Source organism: Rattus norvegicus, chromosome 14 (assembly GCF_021556685.1).
Source record: "Rattus norvegicus strain SHRSP/BbbUtx chromosome 14, alternate assembly SHRSP_T2T, whole genome shotgun sequence".
NCBI lineage: Eukaryota > Metazoa > Chordata > Mammalia > Rodentia > Muridae > Rattus > Rattus norvegicus.
The window spans coordinates 107,843,981-107,865,098 of NC_141547.1; the positions used below are offsets into that span (position 1 = coordinate 107,843,981).

A 21,118-nucleotide genomic window follows, 5' to 3' on the forward strand; every position below is an offset into this window, starting at 1 on the left:
GCTATATGAGTCCAGTCAACTGCTGAAAGGACAGATGACATGTGTGAAGGACTTTTATTAGTAGGCTTTCTAACTTAATGCTGAACCAACCTACCATGTCTGTCTTGACACAGGCCCTCTCTGCTGTTCCTGCTATGAGCCTGACAGTAGGTCCCCAGAATGATCCAGTTCATGGGACATAAGGGGAGTTGGGTACCAGGGGCAGGATGGGAAGGGAGAGTGGATGTTCAGTACTCAAATATTTTCTTATTAAACCTTTGAAGGTGACAGCGGTGGTCGTTGCACAAGACTGCAAATGTGTTTAATGACAATGAATTATACACAAAGTAGTTAAAATGCTAAGTTTTATGTGCTTTTGCCACAGTTTAAAAATAAAAAGCACTGCTAGTGAGACTGCTGCTTTGTTACTAAAATAGGAAGAGCTCAAATGACTTGCTAAGTGTCTGTTGGTAAGAACACTGGGGAAAATTTCCTGAACAAAACACCAATGGCTTATGCTCTAAGATCAAGAACTGACAAATGGGATCTCATAAAATTGCAAAGCTTCTGTAAGGCAAAAGACACTGTCATTAGGACAAAACAGCAACTAACAGATTGGGAAAAGATCTTTACCAATCCTACATCTGATAGAGGGCTAATATCCAAAATATACAAAGAACTCAAGAAGTTAGAATCCAGAGAGCCAAATAACCCTATTAAAAATGGGGTACAGAGCTAAACAAAACATTCTCAGCTGTGGAATATTGAATAGCCAAAAAGCACTTTAAGAAATGTTTAACATCCTTAGTCATCAGGGAAATGCAAATCAAAACAACCCTGAGATTCTACCTCACACCAATCAGAATAGCTAAGATCAAAAACTCAGGTGACAGCAGATGCTGGTGAGGATGGGGAGAAAGAGGAACACTCCTCCATTGTTGGTGGGATTGCAGACTGGTACAACCATTCTGGAAATCAGTCTGGAGATTCCTCAGAAAATTGGACATTCTACTACCTGAGGATACAGCTACACCTCTCTTGGGCATATACCCAAAAGATGCTCCAACATAGAACAAAGACACTTGCTCCACTATGTTCATAGCAGCCTTATTTGTAATAGCCAGAAGCTGGAAAGAACCCAGATGCCCTTCAACAGAGGAGTGGATACAGAAAATGTGGTACATTTACACAATGGAATATTACTCAGCTATCAAAAACAACGGCTTTATGAAATTCTTAGGCAAATGGATTGAACTAGAAAATATCATCCTGAGTGAGGTAACCCAATCACAGAAAAACACACTTGATATGCACTCATTGATAAGTGGATATTAGCCCCAAAACTCGAATTACCCAAGATGCAATCCACAGACCACAGGAAGCTCAAGAAGAAGGATGACAAAAATGCGGATGCTCCCACTCCTTCTTAAAAGGGGAAAAATATCCTTAGGAGGGGATATGGAAGCAAAGTTTAGAGCAGCGACTCAAGGAACGGCCATTCAGGGTTGGGGATTTAGCTCAGTGGTAGAGTGCTTGCCTAGCAAGCTCAAGGCCCTGGGTTCGGTCCCCAGCTCCAGAAAAAAAAAAAAAAAGAAAAAGAAAGGAAAAAAAAGGAAGGGCCATTCAGAGTCTGCCCCACATGTGGCCCATATATATATATACACATGCATACAAACACAGTCATCAAAACTAGATAAGATTGATGAAGCTAAAAAATGCATGCTGAAAGGGACCGGATATAGATCTCTCCTGAGAGACACATCCAGAGCATGTCCAATACAGAGGTCAATGCTAGCAGCAAACCACTGAACTGAAAACAGGACCCCCTTGGGGGGAATTAGAGGAAGGACTGAAAGAGTTGAAGGAGCTTGCAACCCCATAAGAACAACAATGCCAACCAACCAGAGCTTCTAGGGACTAAACCACTACCGAAAGACTGTACATGGGCTGGCCCAGGGCTCCAACTGCATATGTAGCAGAGAATAGCCTTGTTGGGGCACCAGTGGAAGAGGAAGGACCAACCAGTGCCAAGGTTGGACCCCCAGTGCAGGGGAATGTCGAGGTAGGGCAGTAAGGGGGGTGGATGGGGGTAACAGCCGTATGGGGGAGGGGGAGAGGGAGGAGGAGGGGATGGGAGCTTATGGGCAGGAAACCGGGAAAGGGAATAACATTTGAAATGTAAGTAAAGAAATATATCTAGTAAAAAAAAAATCCATAAAAAAAAGAACCCCAGCCTTCTCACTTTGCCTTTTCTACCAGTTGCCCTGGGCAGGAGCTTGAGCAGAGTCTTTTACCACCTTCTTGTCTAACATCCCACGGACTCTAAGCTCCTTCTAGACTAACTTAACTCCTCCCAGGGCCATATCAGGTGACCTTGGTCTTTGATACTGATCCTGTGTACCCTGTGAAGCTTTCAAACTTCATTGCATTGTGGCTGTTAGCATTCTGTCTAAGCCTCACCCCCACAGTTACCTGGCAATAGCCAGGTATGCTCCACCCCACAGTTACCTGCAACAGGCAGCTGCGCCTGACACTATGAAAGGGGCTGCTTGCCCCCTCCTCATTCTCTTGTGCCTTGCTCCTTGCTCTTGCCCTCTTCCCCTCTTTCCCTTTGTCCCTTCTCTCCCCATTCCCCTTTTCCCTTCCTTCCACATGCTCATGGCCGGTCTCTACTCCTCTCCTCTTCTACTCTTCTTCTCTCATTAAACATTTCCGTGTGGAACCATGTTGGCCTGGTGTGGTTTGTCCAGATGTCAGCTGAGATTTCTACCCCAACACTGGCAATCGATCCTGGCAATTGTCATTATATCTGTTTCTAATGAAGGTATAGAAAGTCTGATTGCACTTGATAAACTGTGGACCCTCTAATTGACTTAACTCCTTACGGCTGCATCCAGTGGCCATGGGTCAGTAAACATGACTGCTTGCACGTTTTGTTCAGCTTATGAGGACAGTAATTGAAATGACAGTGGCTAACATTTCCTAAGTGACTTCTTGTCAGGTAGACAGAAAGACACCTTCATCAATGAAACATGAAACCCTCCAACTCACCTCCAAGATACACCCGGCCTTCCTGGAGGGGTATGTTCTCTCGGCTATGACTGACTGACGAACTTAAGGCTTGAGCAAACACATGCTAGCAAAGTGACTGGAGAAAAAGAAAGCCCCATCTCCTTCCTCAGCTCGGTCCTAAGAAGTAGCTCCCACAGGTCAGCCATGCTCACCTTGCCGCGGCACACCGAGCGCACACATTCTACCAACTGCCCTGTTTCCAGTTGGAAGGCCCGACAGCGCTTCATCTCCTGGTCCCACAACTTTACAGCTCCTCCTTCCTTAGTCCTAAAAAAGGTATAAAAAGGCACTTACCCATTGCCTCAAGACTTCCCTTCCCAGGCCCCTCTACACCAGACACTGACGGTGTGACTACCTAGGCCCAACAGATTTCCTAAGTTGCCTTCAAGTGCAAAAATAATGGAGGACAGCAAGTGTAATCCTCAAAGCCAGCATGTTTTTATTAGCCTACTAATAGAAACAAATCTTGCCTTCCAACTACAGGTTCCTTTGGTTCTCCTTTCCCCCAAGAGCAGCTATGAGTAGTATTTACAAGAGCGAAGTCACAACAGCTTTTTGAGAATTATCTCTTAAGGTTTTAACTACTAGTGGCCCTCTTTGCTGCCCTATTGGAAAGACCTTGGGCTCTCCTGCAGAGATGGCAGACTGCTCTAATGCAGAACAGAGAGGGACACCACAATTGGCACAGGGTTCGGTCATTTTGCCCCAAGATATTAGCAAACAAGTCCCCAAGAGGGACCTTTGCTTACGGCCGTTCTTTTCCACCAGTCACAATAAGTCCATCTCGGAGGGTGGTGTACATTGTAAAAACAGGACCTGTGTGAGCCTTGGCCACCAGCCGGATGAGGAAGTGCTCCTTCCACACATAGACATCTCCATTGATGGCACCGGTAAAAGTGAGGTTGTTCTGAAAACAAAGGAACAACTTGGGAATCAGGAACACATTGAGGGGTACTTTCTCAGACACTGGCTCCTCTTTTGGTTTGAGATTAATCTTCATTATTTTTAATTATGCATGAGTGTGTGTGTGTGTGTGTGTGTGTGTGTGTCCAGGCACATGAGAATAGGGGTACCTGTAGAGGCCAGAGGCATTGGGTACAATGGAACCAGAGTTACAGGCAGTTATAAGATACCTAAGTGGGTGCTGGGAATTGAACTAAGGTTCTCTGGCAGAGCAGTAAATGCTCGTAGCCACTGAATGATCTCTCCAGCCAGACTGGCTCCTTTGCTGAGAGGACCAGCCAAGCACTATCAGTCTGATCTGAACTGGGCCAAACAGATTTGCAGAGAACTGTGGAACAAGAAGACAGTCACCTGGCTAATTGGTTTGGGCATTTTTGCGTCCCTATTGTGTGCAACTCTGGAGCATCAGCACAAGGCAGACCACCACAGGCCACCGCAGGGGAAGGGCCAAGCCCAACCAGAGAGGAAACCTGCCTAGCAAGTGGACACATCAGACTTGAAATACCAGGAGCTGCCTTATATAGGCCAGAAGTTTCTACTGGTTGGGGTATTTGTGGAGGAGGAAGAGGAGGGCCAAGAAGAAAAAGGACCTCTCCTTGAGGGTGGAAATTATTCCCAGCATCCACAGGGGTTGCCTAAGCAGTGTCTACACTGGTGTCACCTTACCCCTTCATGGTTGCTCACTGTCGGTTTGGATGGGTTAGAAATCATCATGGAAACCACTTCTCCATGTGTCTGTATTTCTAGAAAGGACCTTGTAAATGGAAGATCACCCTGGATGTGGGTAGCAAGGTCCCATTTTGGAGGGTGTCAGACTGAGGAGAAGATGAACTGAGCACAGGAATACATTCCTCTGCCTGCTGAGTGTGGGCACCACATGCTCACGCTGTGCCATAATTTCTCTCCTGCCACGATGCTCTGATCTGACACACCTGCCACAGTGGACCCTTCCTTGGTTAGGTAGCTTTCCTCAGCTATTCTGTCATAACAGTGAGAAAAGTAACTAATACTTTTTGACTCAACATTTTGAGAACAAGAACAACAACAACATGTAAAATGGAGTTAATTAAGGGACTTGCCTTTGCAGGAATGAGGTCCTGAGTTCAGTCCCCAGATCCTAAATTTTAAAAAGTCTGTTGTGGTAAATCCTTGTGTGTCAGTGCTAGGAACTGGAGACAGGGGGATAGATCCCTGAGAGTTCAGTGACAGATTGTCTCTATGGAGTGAACACCACCCATGGCTGCCCTTTGGTATCCACACTTACACATATCCACCAGCACACTGACAAACACACACACGTGCACACATCGAGATCAATTCACCTACCGATGCTAAGGGTACGAAACATTTGATTATTAAAGGCCACTTAAGAGACCCTGTGGAAGTGGCTTTCTTGTTGATTTTAGCTTCCTGGCCAACCCCCTCCCCATCATCCCATGCCCATGCCTGAGGGATTCAGGACCCTCTTTGAGGAAACATCTGCTGTAACTCACAGCACCAAAAGCCACGGACAGCATCGTCTGCATCCTGGCAGCTTCCATGGACCCGATGACCCCTTTCTTGTACAGCAGAGCACTTCCCGCTAGAGTCCAGAACTTCATATGTTTGACTCCGACAGACACAAATTGTGTGTCTGAGTCAGGGCGAAATTCCACCACAAATATTCGTTCCAGGTGACCCCCTCGGCTGGCAACCTTGGTACCTGTGTGGGTGACAGAGTCCCATGAGGCCATTCCTTTTTCTGTTCCTGGACTAGGGTAGGAAGTTACAGCCAAGGCTGGTCTTCCATTCACTCTGAATAAGGTCAGTGTTCCTTTAACTGCATCAGCTCTCCCTCAGACATCCCAAGGAGGGCGTATATGAGTGTCTGGGTAATTGCCAGAGAAGTGGGTGCTGCTAACAGAACCCCTACCCACAAATTCATGACTAGAGCAGGAAATGACTATGGTCAATGAGGTGGAAGCTTCTAGACAGGTAGAATTGATCATATCCACATCTCCCTCATCCCAAATCAGAACTATTCACCCCAGCAGGCCCCTCCTGTCTTAAGGTCACTTGGGCTCAGATTCTTTAGACACCTTTTAGTTTCTTATTTCTGCTTAAGATTCCCTTCATTTATTTTCTTTAACCTCAGCATTCCTTTTCAGTTTGTGGGGTTTGGGTTTAATTTTGTGCTTTTTATATTTAGTTACTTGCTTTTCTTACTCCATGTTCTGAATTTCTTCTGTGTTTTACTGAACCTTCATCTTGAATCTGAACTTCACTTGAAGAACAGCTTTGAACATCTTCACCTCTCTGTTCTGCCCTCAGCTTCCCTGCCTGTCGTTGGTACAGCAATAGTACCAGCTAAGATGTGGTGAGAAGCCAAGAATTGAAGCAAGGGAAGTGCTTGGCCATGTTGACCATTCCCTTTACAATTCCTTTGGCTCCTTTTAAAACCTCTGGGTTTCTATTCCTTTTGTCTGCTTTTGAAGATTCTCTTTCTATTCTTTTAAACCCCTTAAGTTTACATTTTTATTTTAAACTTGTTACTTTTTCTTCAAGGCTCTTTTCATATGTTCTTAATGTTTCAGTTCCAATTTCTTTTCTCCCTCTTTATTATTTATTTATCCAGATCTTTTTCTTCTCATCTTCTGTTCATTTGTTTTTCATGATGACTTTCCAGGAGAGCAAAGGTTGTGTTGGTAGTGGATTTTGAAGGAAGTTGGCCCACCCTTTAGCTCCAGATACTCCACAAAGGAAGCCTTTTCTAAGGGAGACTGTGTCAGGAAAGCTTCTCTACTCCATATGATGATCTAAACACTTACAGCAATTGAAACTTATCACAGTAGTAACATATACCTCACTACCTGGGGCTTTCAAAACCTATGGGTTCCAAAGATAACATAAATTAAGTGTGAAGTAAACAACAGATAAGAAGAAAAGTATTTGCAACTCTTATAAGAGTCAGGATTCACATTAATGGTCTATAAAGACCAACACATCATTGTAGGTAGACACTCTCATCTCTAGGGCAAACACCTTTCAACAGGCAGATTATAAAAGCATCAGTGTAAGTGGCCAATAAAAGATTCAAAAAACATCAGCCTCATCAGCTATGGAGAAAATGCAAAATTATGAGAGTCATATTTAAACCATTGGTTTTCTCCTCTTATTTTAGTATCATAGGTTTTTTCATTGAAGAGACAGTGTCTTGGTTTCTAGTCTGTTCAGAACAAGTTACATAGACATATATAGGACCTGAAACACTTGCTGTATATGATAAGTTCACTTAAAGTCATTATTATATAATAATGTAAAGTATATATTAAGTATCTTATTATTCATATATGTGCTCTCCAAAACGATCCACTAGAAACTCAGGAATGCACACCATGCTCCTTACTGATAACACAAATGTATGTATGTGCTCCCTCAATATAAGCTATTTATAGGAAGGTAGGACTCGAAGGAAAAAGATATAACACACTAGAGAAGGGAAGAGAAGTTATGTCCATTCAACTGTGAAGAGGTAGTATCTGGTTAGAGCCCTTCTACGTAGACTGACAAACACAAGGAGAGCACACTCCAAGCTTCTCTCCTCCTGGGAGCCGTGAAAAGGACTGACTTTTCTAGTCCTCACTCCCCTGTGAGGTCAGAAGAGCCTCAGATAAGAGTCCAGCGCTAAGGTTAAAGCAAGCCTAGTGGGCTAGAGGGACAAGGAGGGGAAGTAAAAAGGGAGCATGAGCTTGAAGACAGGAGACTGGGTAGGGGCCATGGGCTCACTCTTCTCTCAGGAACTGGGACTAGAGTCAGCAGCTAAGCAAGAAGGCACCTGGAACAGAACTCTGCCCCACAGAGAGAGGACTTTATGAAAAGAATTAACAGGGGACGTGATGGGGATTGTGTCCTTGGAAATACTCATGGAGATGGAAGGAAAGCCTGCCAGGAAAGAACTGCAGGACTTTGGTGGGTTGGTCCTGGAAGTGGGTAAAAGATGTTCCTAGTCCTTCCGAGATGCTTCGAGGCTGTAAGGTAAGCAACTCCATTTCTCGTCGGCACTGTCTGGTTGATTCACTGACCACCTGGTATCATAAGCAATCAATCTGCATCCCAAAGAGATGGGTTGTGGGAACACTTGGACACGTGAACTGTCAATAAGCGTATGGAGGTGTGGTTTCCTAAAAATACTGTGGATCTGGCTGGCTCCCAGGGCACTGTGAGACTTGTCCTTAACATTTGTCAGCCACTGGCCTCTCATAAGTGGGGCTCAGGAAAGACGGCATCTTTTCTCAAAACGTATACATGTGTTTAAAGCCCTTCTGCCCACCCCTTCCATGCGAAGATGAAGAGATAATGGGATTCTAGAGTCCCAGATTGGAGTCGTGCCTCCTCTCTACTTGCCTGCTCAGCGTGTCCCAGATACCAGCTTCAGACAGACCTCATTATTGCCCTTACTAATTGGATCTGCTTTTGCCAAGGCTGATTGAGGATATACTCAGAAAATTGCATATTTTTAATTGTAAGACAATTACAAATTTAGTAGCAGCTGGTGTGTGTGTGTGTGTGTGTGTGTGTGTGTGTGTGTGTGTATTTTGAGGATGAATAAGGAGGAAATTCATTAATTATACTATAAACCAGTGGTTCTCAACTTTCCTAATGCAATACATTTCCTCATGTTGTGATGACTCTAACCAAAAAAATCTTTGTTGCTACTTCATAACTATAATTTTGCTACTTTATGAATCATAATCATATTTGTGTTTTCTGATGACCTAAAGTGTCTTAACCCAGAGTGATTAAGGTGGATCCTCGTTTCAGAAACAATAATGCATAAAAATACTTGAACGGCTAGAATTTGCTTTCGGAGACCATGGTCAGCCACTTCGGTTCTAATAAGGCAGCCAAGGTGAAACAGTTGGAGCAGAATCCAGAGGCCACCAGAAAGAGCACTGAAGACAGTGTCTGGTGGGAGGTAGTGATGATGCACAGGGACACTGTTAGCACGTTCCCAACATGCCCACAGCTCCTTCACTAGCCACCTGAGCTGCCTCCAACTGGCCACGGGCGTGGGGGTAGAGTGGGTCTGAGAGCAGCTCACCAGGGCTTGTGATTGCCTCGAAGCGGGACCCATGAGGGTTGGGAAGGGCAATCTGGAGCGCCATCCCAGCTCACTCTATGGGGGCGGGGGAGCCCCGTGGAAGCCACACGAAGCCCAGCATGTTACCTTCCTGCCATCTCCAGACAGTGATGGTGTGCTCCGGATCCACGCCCACGGACACCAGGAGCTTCCCGGTTGCGCTGAAGTTGATGTAATTCACCCCCTTGGAGTGGGAGCACCGCAGCATGGAAAGGGTGTGCTTGGTCACTGCATCCCAGATATGAACTGAAGGTGTTGTTCCTGAGTGTGGGGGGCACGACAGAGATGGTGGTGCCTCAGTGCTGTGTTCCATTAAAGGCCTTTCCTCAGGGATCACAGTGACAGTGAGGGTGGCATAAGAGACATCTAGTCTGACCTGGCTAAGGAAAGACACCGAGGAACTTGCTGTTGAAGGCAGAGCATACGGACTTTCATGTCTGACATGCTTGCAGAGGGTTTTACTCAGAGGAAACTGGTGACAATGGGTTTGTATCTGCAGCACAGCCAGATACAACCAGCACGTGATACATTGACATGATCTTGCTGTGTGGATGGGAACTGTCCCAGTTGGGATGGCCTTACCTGTGCTTTCTGCAGTATCAGCTGCAATGGTGGGCAGTGACAATGAAGAAGCATCAAGGGAAACAATAACAGAGCAAGTCTTATCAGTGCAGCTCTCAGCCCAAGCCCAGCAGACTCCCAATGAAGCATTAAAATGGACACGGTGGGGGTGGGGTGGCTGGGTGGGGGTGAGGTTGGGGGAGGGGAGCACCGTTATAGAAGAAGGGGAGAGGGATGGGATAGGGGGCTTATGTCCGGGAAACATTTGAAATGTAAATTTAAAAAATCCAGTAAAAGAAAAATAAAAAATTAAAATAAAAAAATGGATGTAGCTTTGATGAAATAAAGCAAGAGAGTCTTTTGGAAGGACTTCCTTTGAAAAGACAAAGTAAAAGCAAAAGCAGATGACTTCACAAATGTGCAAGTTCACATTTGCGGCAGGCAGTTTCTCAGAGCAGGGAGCCAGCGTCCATGCTGCAGTACAGCCTTGCCAAGCATAGTCACCAGGTTCAAGACACGGGGCTCGCTTACACCTAGGGTCCAGTCTGCAAGGAAGAGGACCATCTATTTGTTTAATTAACAAGGTTTGGCCTGATTTTATGGTCCCTCAGAATCTCTGGTCACTACATGTATCAAGTTACACAAGTGTTATATTTTAAGACTCAAAAAAAAATAAATAAAAATAAAAAAAATCAACTGAGACATCGGCAAGAAAGGGTCTGAGCTGCTCCTCTCCTGAGAGCTGATAGAGCAGCGGCCTTGTGTGGCCGCATGAGCAGCGAGCAGCCCTACCTATCTGGCTGGTAGCCACCACGTTTCTGTACTTTGGGTGCTGATTCACGGTGAGGCAGAGGATGTCATCCGTGTGCTCCAGGTAGAAGCTCTGGCCACCTGGAAAAGAGGAATCATGGGAGAATCATGGGAGGTGAGTAGTGAGGCCCACGGGCTCTCTCTTTCTCTGCAGCTGTCACAGAGCTGAATTGGGGAATCTGGAAATGCCTTATAAGAGACTATGCTTTTAGAAAAGCCAAATTATCATTTTCAGAATTGTCCTTGGGGCTATGGGGGAACTGTTTTAAAAAAAAAAACCAAATCACACGCTCTGATGTAGGTCTGGAAGGACAGAAGCTAGTGTCCGTTCTCATAGAACCACAATCTGCCTTAGCGTTGCCCACTGCCTGTGTGGGTCCAGCACACAGATCAAGCACAAAGCCTTCCAGGGACTAAAGGACACAAGATTGTTTCCTCATCATCCACCCCTGATCTGACAGAGGACCAGGGATGCTGAAGATACTGATGCCGAAGGTGATGCTGTCCTGGGCAAAGTGGCCCTAGGAGACCTGACTACAGAGTCCCCACAGCAGGAATCGATCCTCCTGGATGCCTGAATGGCACCGGTCAAAGCCTTATCCTAAAGTCAACATAGTTCACAGGAAGTAGAAGGAAGTACTTTACCATCTATTGCAGTAAGTGCGTTTCCAGACTTCCTAAAGGCCCTTTAAAACCCACTCAAATGTCCACGTTTTAGCATCGGAAATCAAGGGGATATAGCATAGTGCTATTAAAATCATGGCATGTGCCTTAAAAAATTAAAAAAAAAACATGAAAAACCTTAAAGCCTTCCTACCCAAAAGGGAGGAAAATCAAAATGACTGAGTGACTGCACTCAAATATATCCATGAATTGCATGGACCCAGCCAGGGGCCATGAGCTATGAAGCTGATGAGGTAAAGGGCCGATCTATGTGATCTGGTGGTGAGGATATGGATGTGGCTCTGTCACACACTCTCTGTTTGAAATGTTTCCTTTTAAAGCTTTATTTCCTGGTTGAAATCATGGTGGCGGTGGTGGAGGTGCTGAGTACTTCTATTGATGACATTCTCTCTGTGGATATTGCTCCAGAGTCAAAACAAGCTGGGCCCTGGCACACACTTTTCACTCTAACACTCGGGGGACTGAAGCCAGAGGATCACCACTCTGAGAGATGGAAACTGGCTCCATTTGCTTTCCTCTTAGCCTCATTTCTGTTTCTACCCTGGCTTCTCCCCAGACTCTCTTCCCTCTCACTGCAGAGGGGCTGGCAGAAGCATAGGCAGCTCCCGCTAGTGCCTAGACCATGGTCAGTTCAGGTTGAGGCTAGAAAGGCAGGAGGTCTGGATCCAAGAGCTGGGTGGGCGAGGCTACCTGTGGTGAGGTTCTGCACAACGCCAGTGGCTGCGGTGTGGAAAATGATGTCGGCACCATCATTAAGGTAATGCAGATTGTTGCGGCAGTCAAATCCTCGGTAGCCAAACACATGGTCCAGAGCCAGCTCCTATGAACAAAGTTAGTCATCCTTAGAGGTTAACAGCAGAGTGGCAATGCCACACTCCACATTGCACGAGTAGCCACATTTGTCACAGGAATATACTATATGTGATGCTGACATCACTCACTGAAGGTACTGGACTGGCTGAAGATGAAACACAGCTCCCTTTTCCAGTCCCCTGAAATGTTAAATAACAGTGACTTTCCCTAAGTAAACTAAAGTGACTTCTAGGTTCTTCAACTGAGTCACAATGTACAGGCTGGGTGGCTTCTAGCGGTCACCTAGAAGTCTCACATGTATGCCCTGGCAGATATTCACTCTTTAGCTTAGAGACCACCATGAGCAGGTCCCATAAGCAGCCATGAGTAGTTAAGGCTGCTGGGTGAGCGGAGGTCATGCCTGATGTGTTTGTTATGACTCAAGCCACAAAGTTGCTGTGTGTTTGCATTTTCCCAGCAACTAGACAGTACTCTGAATTTATAGTTTTCTCTTGTCTCATCCTCTATGACAAAGAGCAGTGGCTGATTCGGATCAACTCTTGATTCCATTCAACGCACTTATACTAAGTTCCTCCATGCCTGACCCTGTGTTAGCTCTAAAACATGGTTTATTTTGGGTGGGTCCTGCTTCTCCAGGTTCCCCAAGTCCGGCCCTAACTCTCTCTGAAGTTTGCTAGTTGCAAACATCACATTATAGCTCCTAAAATGCAGTCATTATCTTTATTGTCTTTAGGGTTAAGCCTCAACTCCTTGAGTTAGCACAAGACCTACCCCCATACACAACCATCTTCTGAGCATACCAGAGAAGCTGACCAATGTTTAGCCCATTGATCATGGGCTTTCCTAGTGTTTCAACTTGTTTTCTAATGTCCCTCTCACCTGGAAAGCCCTTCTCTTCCTTTCAACTAAATGAGTCTCTACTCAGCTCCAGATTCCCCCAAAGTCTTCTCCAGGAATGTATGTAATATGGGACATTATCCTGAATAAAGCAGCCAATTGAACCAAGAGTGGTCAGTCAGACAGCCTTCTGGGAATTTAGAACAGACATTGGTGGTCTCACTAGACGAAATACTTCAGAAGTTGTAAACTCAGGTACTAGGAAGTTCAATGTGTTTATGACAGAAGTTCAAGAATTCCTTAAAGGAAAAACATTTCAGGTACCTATGAGCCTCTGCTTGACAAGAGATAGGCACCATCTTGGCTTATGATGGCCCTTCTACTGTTGGATCCTGTCCCAAGTCCCACAGCAGCTGTACTTCCAAACCTGAGCTATCTTCCAAAATAAATATCTCAAAATAAGTTCCTGTCTGGAAAACAAACAAACAAACAAACAAACAAACAAACAAACAACCTCTCTGATACCAGCAAGAATTTATGGTCTATCAGCAGAGACAGACATATATGAGAAGGGCAGGTAAGTATGTGCTGAAGCCTGTGGAACACAGTTTTGATGGAGCTGGGTACGAGGGCTCCACATGAGGGACGTTATAAATTAAGGTCTCACGGAGACAACCCAGAGACAGTTCTGGAAGAACTACAGTGTGGGGAACTGAGAGGTATCCAGGCTGCAGAATAAAAACATAGGACTTCACAGCTCCATACCACTGGAGAACATTAAGTGGTGAGTTTGCAATTAGAGGTTTTTAGCTGCAAGGGACTCATAGGTCATGAGCTAGCAAGGCTACTCTGGCTGAAGTTTTCATAGCATAAACATGACTCTCACTGACAGTGTGAGACTCCTTTGGGTATGAAAGCCAGCACAAGGCATAAAAAGATTTGAACTTTGAAGAAAGGATACTGGGCTGTGGGTCTATGAAAAGAGTAGGCTCACTGGAGCTGATCCTCACATCTCAACTGTAAGCCCAGATCTTCCCCCTCACTGGACTGGTGACCTTGAGAATGGGTCCCATGAGCTTCGTAATCATCCTTCTACTGTAGATCCCTCATTTGCAAAGGAAAGTAACAGTCCCCACCTCTCATGTGAGAAGTGGAGAAGAAACGAATACAGCACCTGGCACTGCGGTGGAAGTGGGACGAGAGAGGGTGACAACTTACATGCTACCCACTTCCTTCCTGTCCATAGAAAAGGAGATGAAGTCCCAGGAGGCAGAGTGCATAGGACAATGGAGCCAGGTTAAGGGACACGATGCTTTTATAGTTAGCGATGATTGCTAAGGGCTTGGTGACAGGGCTGAGGGAGAAGGAATATGACCCAGTAGATGTGGTGTTGGTTCCAGAGATGGGACCGGGGATACAATGCCATACCAAATGGAGACTGGGACAAGAAGGACCCAACAGATCCCATTTGTGTTCATTCGATGAGATGTACCCTTTAAGTCAGGCAAATGCAGGCACCACCCAGCTGTGTCAGAGCATTATCGATCAGACCACTGAACCTGCTTACCTCAATCACCTTCTTTTTCTTAGTGATGCTGTTCTTCTGGAGTTTCTCAGGCTGGGGAGCTGCACGGCTAACAGGTGGTCTGAAACAGAAGTCAGAAGAAGCACAGGGTTGAGTAAAGGCTTCTGGTCCAGCTCCTAGCTAAAGCCAGAGCCAGGGAGGTCATTGCTTCTCTCCCATCTCAGAGGACACCCTCCCCCGGGGACTGTCCAGCTCTCCTCTCACCCCATTAGAAATATGAGCTGTCCTATTGCGGTTGTGGGTCTGGGCTCACAGGTTAGAGTTCGCTATACTATAGTTCGCTATATTATAACACCTTTGCAGCATCAGATCCTACTTCCCAATACCTAACAATATCCTGGGGCCCAAGAAGAACCCTTGGCTAGAGGGACTCAATTTAAAACTAAGGACAAGCCCAATGTTTGCTGACCCCATTGACCATTTCTCTAACAGGTGGTCAAAAGCCCAGCCTGCTGTGTAGCAGGACTTAGAAGCCAAGCTTTGGAATAGGCCCTGAGGCTGAGGCTGTGTGAAAAATATTTGGCTGGTCTGGCCACAGACCAGGGCGAGAGGAAGAAAGGGCTGAAAAATCCCATCCCCCAATGTGGTATGGTTAAGCTGCTGTCACCACACCAAAGTTTGCTTTTTCCTTCTAAGTTTTGATGAGTGATACTTCCAAATTTAGCTAAGAGGTTTTACTAAGTGGAAACTTTAAAGGACGCCTGTATAAGTAGGCCAGTTGTTGGCCACAGTGGGTTTCCTTTTGTCAGACTTCTGCAATCTTAGCTTGGGAGGAGAGAGTCCTGCAGCAACTCCTGTCCCAAGTCCCACACCAGCAGTCAGTGTTCAAACACAAAGAGAAAGAGTTACCTGGATCCCCTTGGAAGCAGAAAACAAAGGCAAGTAAGAAACTTAGTACAAGTTAGGGCACCACCAGCAAGCACCTCGCTCATGCACAAGCATGTCCCAAGTGAACAGACATTCCTGTGTGGTACAACACATGCTTCCCCAGCATGCCAGCCAAGAGCTAAAACAAAAATGAGAGTGCACCAGGCTACACGTTTAGAAAGTCATACCCTGGCATCTCTGGACAAACTGCACTAAGCGCCTACACTGTGGGAAGAGAAAAGGAAGCTTTGTAAATGCTTCCTGTGCACTCAGTTTCATGCTCGGGGAGTGTGCTGGGGAGAGACCCGCCATCAGGAAACAACATCCTCTTGGATGACTTGAACACAGCACAATGGTTGGCTTGGTTCCCAAATTAATTTTGACTCATAATTTAGCCTAATAATTCTCAGGTTTTTCAGTAGGTCAGCTTGTCGGCTGCAATAGCTAATGGATTTGGGAGGGGGGCAGAGGAAACAAAGTACCTTTATTTTCTCAGAAATTCTTCAATCAAAACACATTATGTAATCATAAGTGATAATTGGACCAAATGGTATTAAAAAGGGGAGAGAGGACATCTCTGCAAATGACATCCCCAGCTGACATCGTTACCATCAAATTGAGCAAAACCACAGGATTGGGGCAGGATAGTTCCTTCCACAGACATTTCTGCACCTTCATGGCTGCCTCTCAGGACATCTTCTCTTTCTTCTGCTTTAGTGGGACTTTCAAATAAAATACGTGGGTTTCTTCTTTTACCGAGAAATGTTGAACTATATGACAAAAGCAAGCCTGGGGCTACAATGAGAGCAAGAATGTGCTGGAACTACCGAATGGGTCAGAACTTCTGATTCAACACAGGGCTCGGTTCTAGGGTACATAGAGGTTGTATAATATATAACATATTATACAGTATAGAGTATGCATACAAGCGCAAACACTGTATCTATATATACACACATAACATTGTATATATACACAGAAAGGCAATCTGATGCTTTTTGTCATCTTTATTTTCAGTTAAGAAAAATAACGTCCCAAACTCTAAAAACCCAACCAGTAAAGCAGTCTGAGAGCGTGTCTTTCTTTGTTCACAAGCACAGTCTAGAGCCGCGTTGTTTCAAAACAAGAGGAGCAATGGGAAGAAACCTGCATCAGGGCAGAGTCAGCCCCTTTCAGGACCAACCCTTCCCATTTGCTCATGGATTCCCAGTGACACAGCACTAGGCATTCACTGGACACCTGAGCTTTTCCAGAGTGCTGTGGATACTTACTTGACAATTCCCTGCCTCCAAAGGAAAGCAAGTTAAAACACAATACAAGTATTAAAGGCTTCTTTCCAAGCATCTATAAACAGTGCTCAAAATATCAGACGTGGGAGGAGCTACTAAAAACTTAAAGCACAGCTAGAAGCTGGTGAGTTAGCATTTTCAGCACATCCACATCCTTCCAGATTTAGATCCTACTGGAAATGCCACCCTGAAAAACTCTGCCGAGGTGGAATGAACACAAGAACATTCACTAACTTTTTGATCTAATATACTCTTTATAGTTGTTTGTTTTGACTCAGGGTGGGGGAACCAGGAGCACAGGTAATATTTGGGAAGGGACTCAACAGATTAAGAACTGCAGAGGTGATCGGGATGGCCAGGATGTGAGGGTGATGGGGGCAGAAGGAACCAAGACACAAAAGAAAAGAGGGCCTTGAAATGACTCAGAGCAAGGAGTTTCTATTACAGGAAGCAGGCCCTGAAAGAGAGCGAGTGGAACTAATCCCGAGAGGAGGCTGGACAGGAGCCACAGCAGCATTATTCTTAAGGGAAAGTGCTGCTGAAGATCTGTCTTGTGTCAGCTTAACCAGTGCATAGGGAAGCCTCAGCACAGTACTGACTTTTTCCCACTGGCCTGGCTGCTGAAGGAAAGCTGCCCTGACAGACATATAGCCTTATCTCAGGAAGGCCCTCAAGGGACGCTAACATACCTTAGTTAGTATTCCTTTCTAGTTCCTTCTCCCCTCTAAAAGCTGCCAGGCTGAGATATCGGGGAAGGAGGGTTGGGCAGAGCACACTACGACCTGAATACATAAGCGCCCAGAGTTCCAGCCCTTAGGAAAGTTCCTGCAGTCAGGATGAGCCATTGCATAAGCCGAATGGAAAGTAAGGCTTGGAAAAGCAAGAGACTATGGGGTGGAAAGGTTCGCTTCCCTTCACTACAGAAGACAGGTTTGAAGGGTTTTAGTTTTTATCTGGACAATGTGCAATGTTGTTGAAAGTATTCTTAGAGAAAATGTAAATCGTTCAGGTTTTAAAAATGGTTCTGAGAATAATGGGCCTGAGGATGCTCCAGGAATTTGCAAATGGCTTGGAAAGCCCAGCCACTCTTATCACTTGGATCCATTTTATAACTGATCTCCCACTCTGTGGATAGGATCCTGGGATTCAAAGAACTCCAGACACAGGACAATATTTATAAAGATGTAGTAAAGAAGGCACATTCTAGAGATGGGGTAAGAGAGTGGGGGGGGGGGAAGGGAGAGAGAGAGAGAGAGAGAGAGAGAGAGAGAGAGAGAGAGAGAGGCTATCTCTACCATAGTCTCAATGTTTCAAGATTAACTCAGGTTTAAAGGAAGTCTCCAAAACTGTGGGAGCTATACATTATTAAAATATTCTATTAGGTCTGTTCCTATGTCTTCCAGAATCATCTATAGCCGTGGTTCTTAACCTCCCTAATGCTGTGACCCTTTAATATAGTCCCTCATATAGTTGTGACTTCAACGTGAAATTATTTTCATTGCTGCTTCATAACTTTTTTCTACTGCTATGAGTTGCAATATAAATATACAATATTCAGGATACCTGATATGTGATCTCTGTGTAAGGGTCCTTCAACCCCCAAAGGAATTGCGACCCACAGGTTGAGAAACGGCTATCTAGAGGGTAGTTCAGTGGTAAAATAGAATGAAGGGCCAAGAATCGAGTGGAGAACCCTGGGGAGTTCTGAAAAATGTGCCCAAAGCCTAGGGCCATACACCTACCCCACTGAGGCATGGATTCGCAAGAATGACTGAAGGCTAAGAGGTCAGTGAAGAGGTGGCTAGGCAACACTTGGCGGATTACTGAAGAGACCTCTGTACTAATGCAAGGGACGGATGATAAAATTGGCCGGAGCAGCGACTAAGGAGAAGGCAAAGTAATTGTGAAGCAGGCTTCGCTAAGCTCTGCGGCTTACTGGCTTTCTAGAATGAAGTAACCCCAGCAGAATTCTGAACAGGAGGCAGCCTGCGGGGGGATGAGGGGAAGTCTTGACTTCAGATAGGCGTGGGGGCTTTGAACAAGTCTAGCCTGAACTAGCTGCAATTTGACCTGAACAATGGGAGCAGCCAGCCTTCTGCAGCACTTCGCCTCTGGAAAAGCCTGACTGCTCTACCATGCCTAGCAGTTTCAACTTAACGAATTATCAGTTCTGTATAGAAGTCATGGCTTTACTTCAAACCACGAGGCCCTGAGGTTTGTAGGAGACCATTTATGGAAACATCATTAAATTCAATTAAAAGTCAACGATGTAGGTTTTTGGTGACCACCCACCTAAACATAGCTTAGAAATGATTGTTTTTAGCATTTCAGGGTTTAATAGCTATTTTAATTTTAGTTTCTTCCACTCACCTTATTAAAAAAAGCAAGAATCTGCTTTATTCTACTTGCCCAGAGCTGTCACTGGGAGCAAGTTTTTCACAGACTCTGGGATGAAGCGAGGAAGGAGAATTAAGCCCAGTGAGAGAAGACTTTAGGAATGGTGCCTGCTTATGTAAAGTCCCTCACCCACCAGGCCTGCTGGGTTAGTATTTATGCAAAACATAGGCAACCACAGTATTCTGCACTAGCAAGCTCTTGGGAGCTCCCTCTTCACCAACGGAATGGGAATGCTGAATTAAAGGATCTTTTCTCCCGGTGGGGCACAGCCAGATCTCAATGCTCCCTGCTTAATGGACTCCAATTTAGCAGTTCGGGGTCCCAGTATGGCCTATTCTGCAGCACTTGCCTAGAAAGATTGTCAGTTCTTTGCAACAATACAAGCTTACAGAGCAGCTATTGACACAGTGGACAAAGGGCCTCTGTGAAGCCCGTGGAGCCAAGGAAGCGTTTGCTCACAGCTGACATGATCATGGAGGAGAGCCTTGCCCTGCTTCATCTTGCCTCTGGCAAGCTTGAAACTCCCACACAGCTACTGATTAAAAGCGACACTTTTTTTTTCTTCTTTTTTTTAAATTGGGGGCAGGTTCTCTCTGGAGATTTCCTTCTCCAAACATAGCATAAAAGCTTAGGGGAAAAAAAAAAACCCTGAGATTGCCTATATATGGTGATTTGCTTTAACTCAAGGATGTGTGTCTAATTTTCCTATATTTTTAACACTGCCATCAGGAACATGTTCTAGCTCTTTGTTCCATCACAAACTGGTTGGCAAGGCGTCTTCACCTGTAAATTAGACACATGGTAACTCAAGTCTGTCTATTTTCCGTTCCCCTTGCCTTTTGTGACACATACTAAAACCAAACAAACATTTCAATTTCTTTCTTTTTTTCCCAAATTCTATAGCTTCCTATTTATTGTTTGGGACTTTAACTACAAAGGACTTAGGTGGCTCTGCCCCTCCAGCTTTGCGGTCCGGTGATGACTGCCTGATCTGGATTGAATCTTGTCCATAGCTTCTATGCACCATGTTTATTTATTTATTTGTTTTTATTGAATATTTTTATTTACAGTTCAAATGTTATTCCCTTTCCTGGTTTCCCATCCATAACCCCCTTGTCCCATACTCCCCTCCCCCTGCTTCTATGAGGATGTTCCCCCTCCCATCCACACCCCTTCCCCCTCCCCACCCTGACATTCCCTTATACTGGGGCATCAAGCCTTGACAGGATCAAGGTCCTCTCCTCCCATTGGCTCAACCCCCTCCCCAACCACCCCCTTCCTGCCCTGACATCCCCATACATGGGGGGGGGGGTCAGCCTTGGCAGGACCAAGTGCTTCTCCTCCCACTGGTGCCCAATAAGGCCATTCTCTGTTACATATGCAGCTGGAGTCATAGGTCTGTCCATGTGTACTCTTTGGATGGTGGTTTAATCCCCGGGAGTTCTGGTTGGTTAGTATTGTTGTTCTTATGGGGTTGCAAGCCTCTTCAGCCCCTTCAATCCTTTCTCTCACTCCTCCAATGGGGGCTGCGTTCTCAGTTCAATGGTCTGCTGCTAGCATTCACCCGTGTATTAGTAATGCTCTGTCAGAGCCTCTCAGGAGACAGCTATATCAGGTTCCTGTCAGCATGCACTTCTTGGCATCAGCAATATTGTCTGGGTTTGGTGGTTGTATATGGGCTGGATCCCCAAGTGGGGCAGTCTCTGGGTGGCCTTTCCTTCAGTTTCTTCTCCAAACTTTGTCTCTGTATTCCCTCCTATGAGTATTTTTGTTCCCCCTTCTAAGAGGTACTGAAGCATTCGCATTTTGGTCATCCTTCTTGAACTCCATGTGGTCTGTGGATTGAATCTTGGGTAATCCAAGCTTTGGGGCTAATATTCACTTATCAATGAGTGCATACCATGTGTGTTTTTTTGTGATTGGGTTACCTCACTCAGAATGATATTTATTTTCTAGTTCCATCCATTTGCCTAAGAATTTCATGAAGTCATTGTTTTTCATGTGTATATGATAGAGATAAAAAAAATAGCTGTATTAAGCTGTCTCCACAGCCATTTAGGGCATCCCCAGATTCTGCATGGATTACCTGTCTCCCATAACCACAGGTGCTAATAAAATGAAAGTAAAAGCAGCTGCTGACAA

General features: G+C 45.4%; 1 protein-coding gene across 2 annotated transcripts in view; it reads right to left on the minus strand.

The window, feature by feature from the left end:
• Eml6 (EMAP like 6) overlaps positions 1 to 21,118 on the minus strand; it is a 306,117-nt gene that overhangs the window by 8,957 nt on the left and 276,042 nt on the right. For both annotated transcript variants that reach the window (XM_087583666.1, NM_001446977.1), the window contains 7 exon segments: positions 14,406 to 14,484; positions 11,879 to 12,008; positions 10,487 to 10,585; positions 9,221 to 9,394; positions 5,508 to 5,716; positions 3,801 to 3,958; positions 3,204 to 3,318 (listed from right to left, as the gene is read on the minus strand). In XM_087583666.1, coding sequence (XP_087439792.1) covers positions 3,204 to 3,318; positions 3,801 to 3,958; positions 5,508 to 5,716; positions 9,221 to 9,394; positions 10,487 to 10,585; positions 11,879 to 12,008; positions 14,406 to 14,484 — 964 coding nt within the window.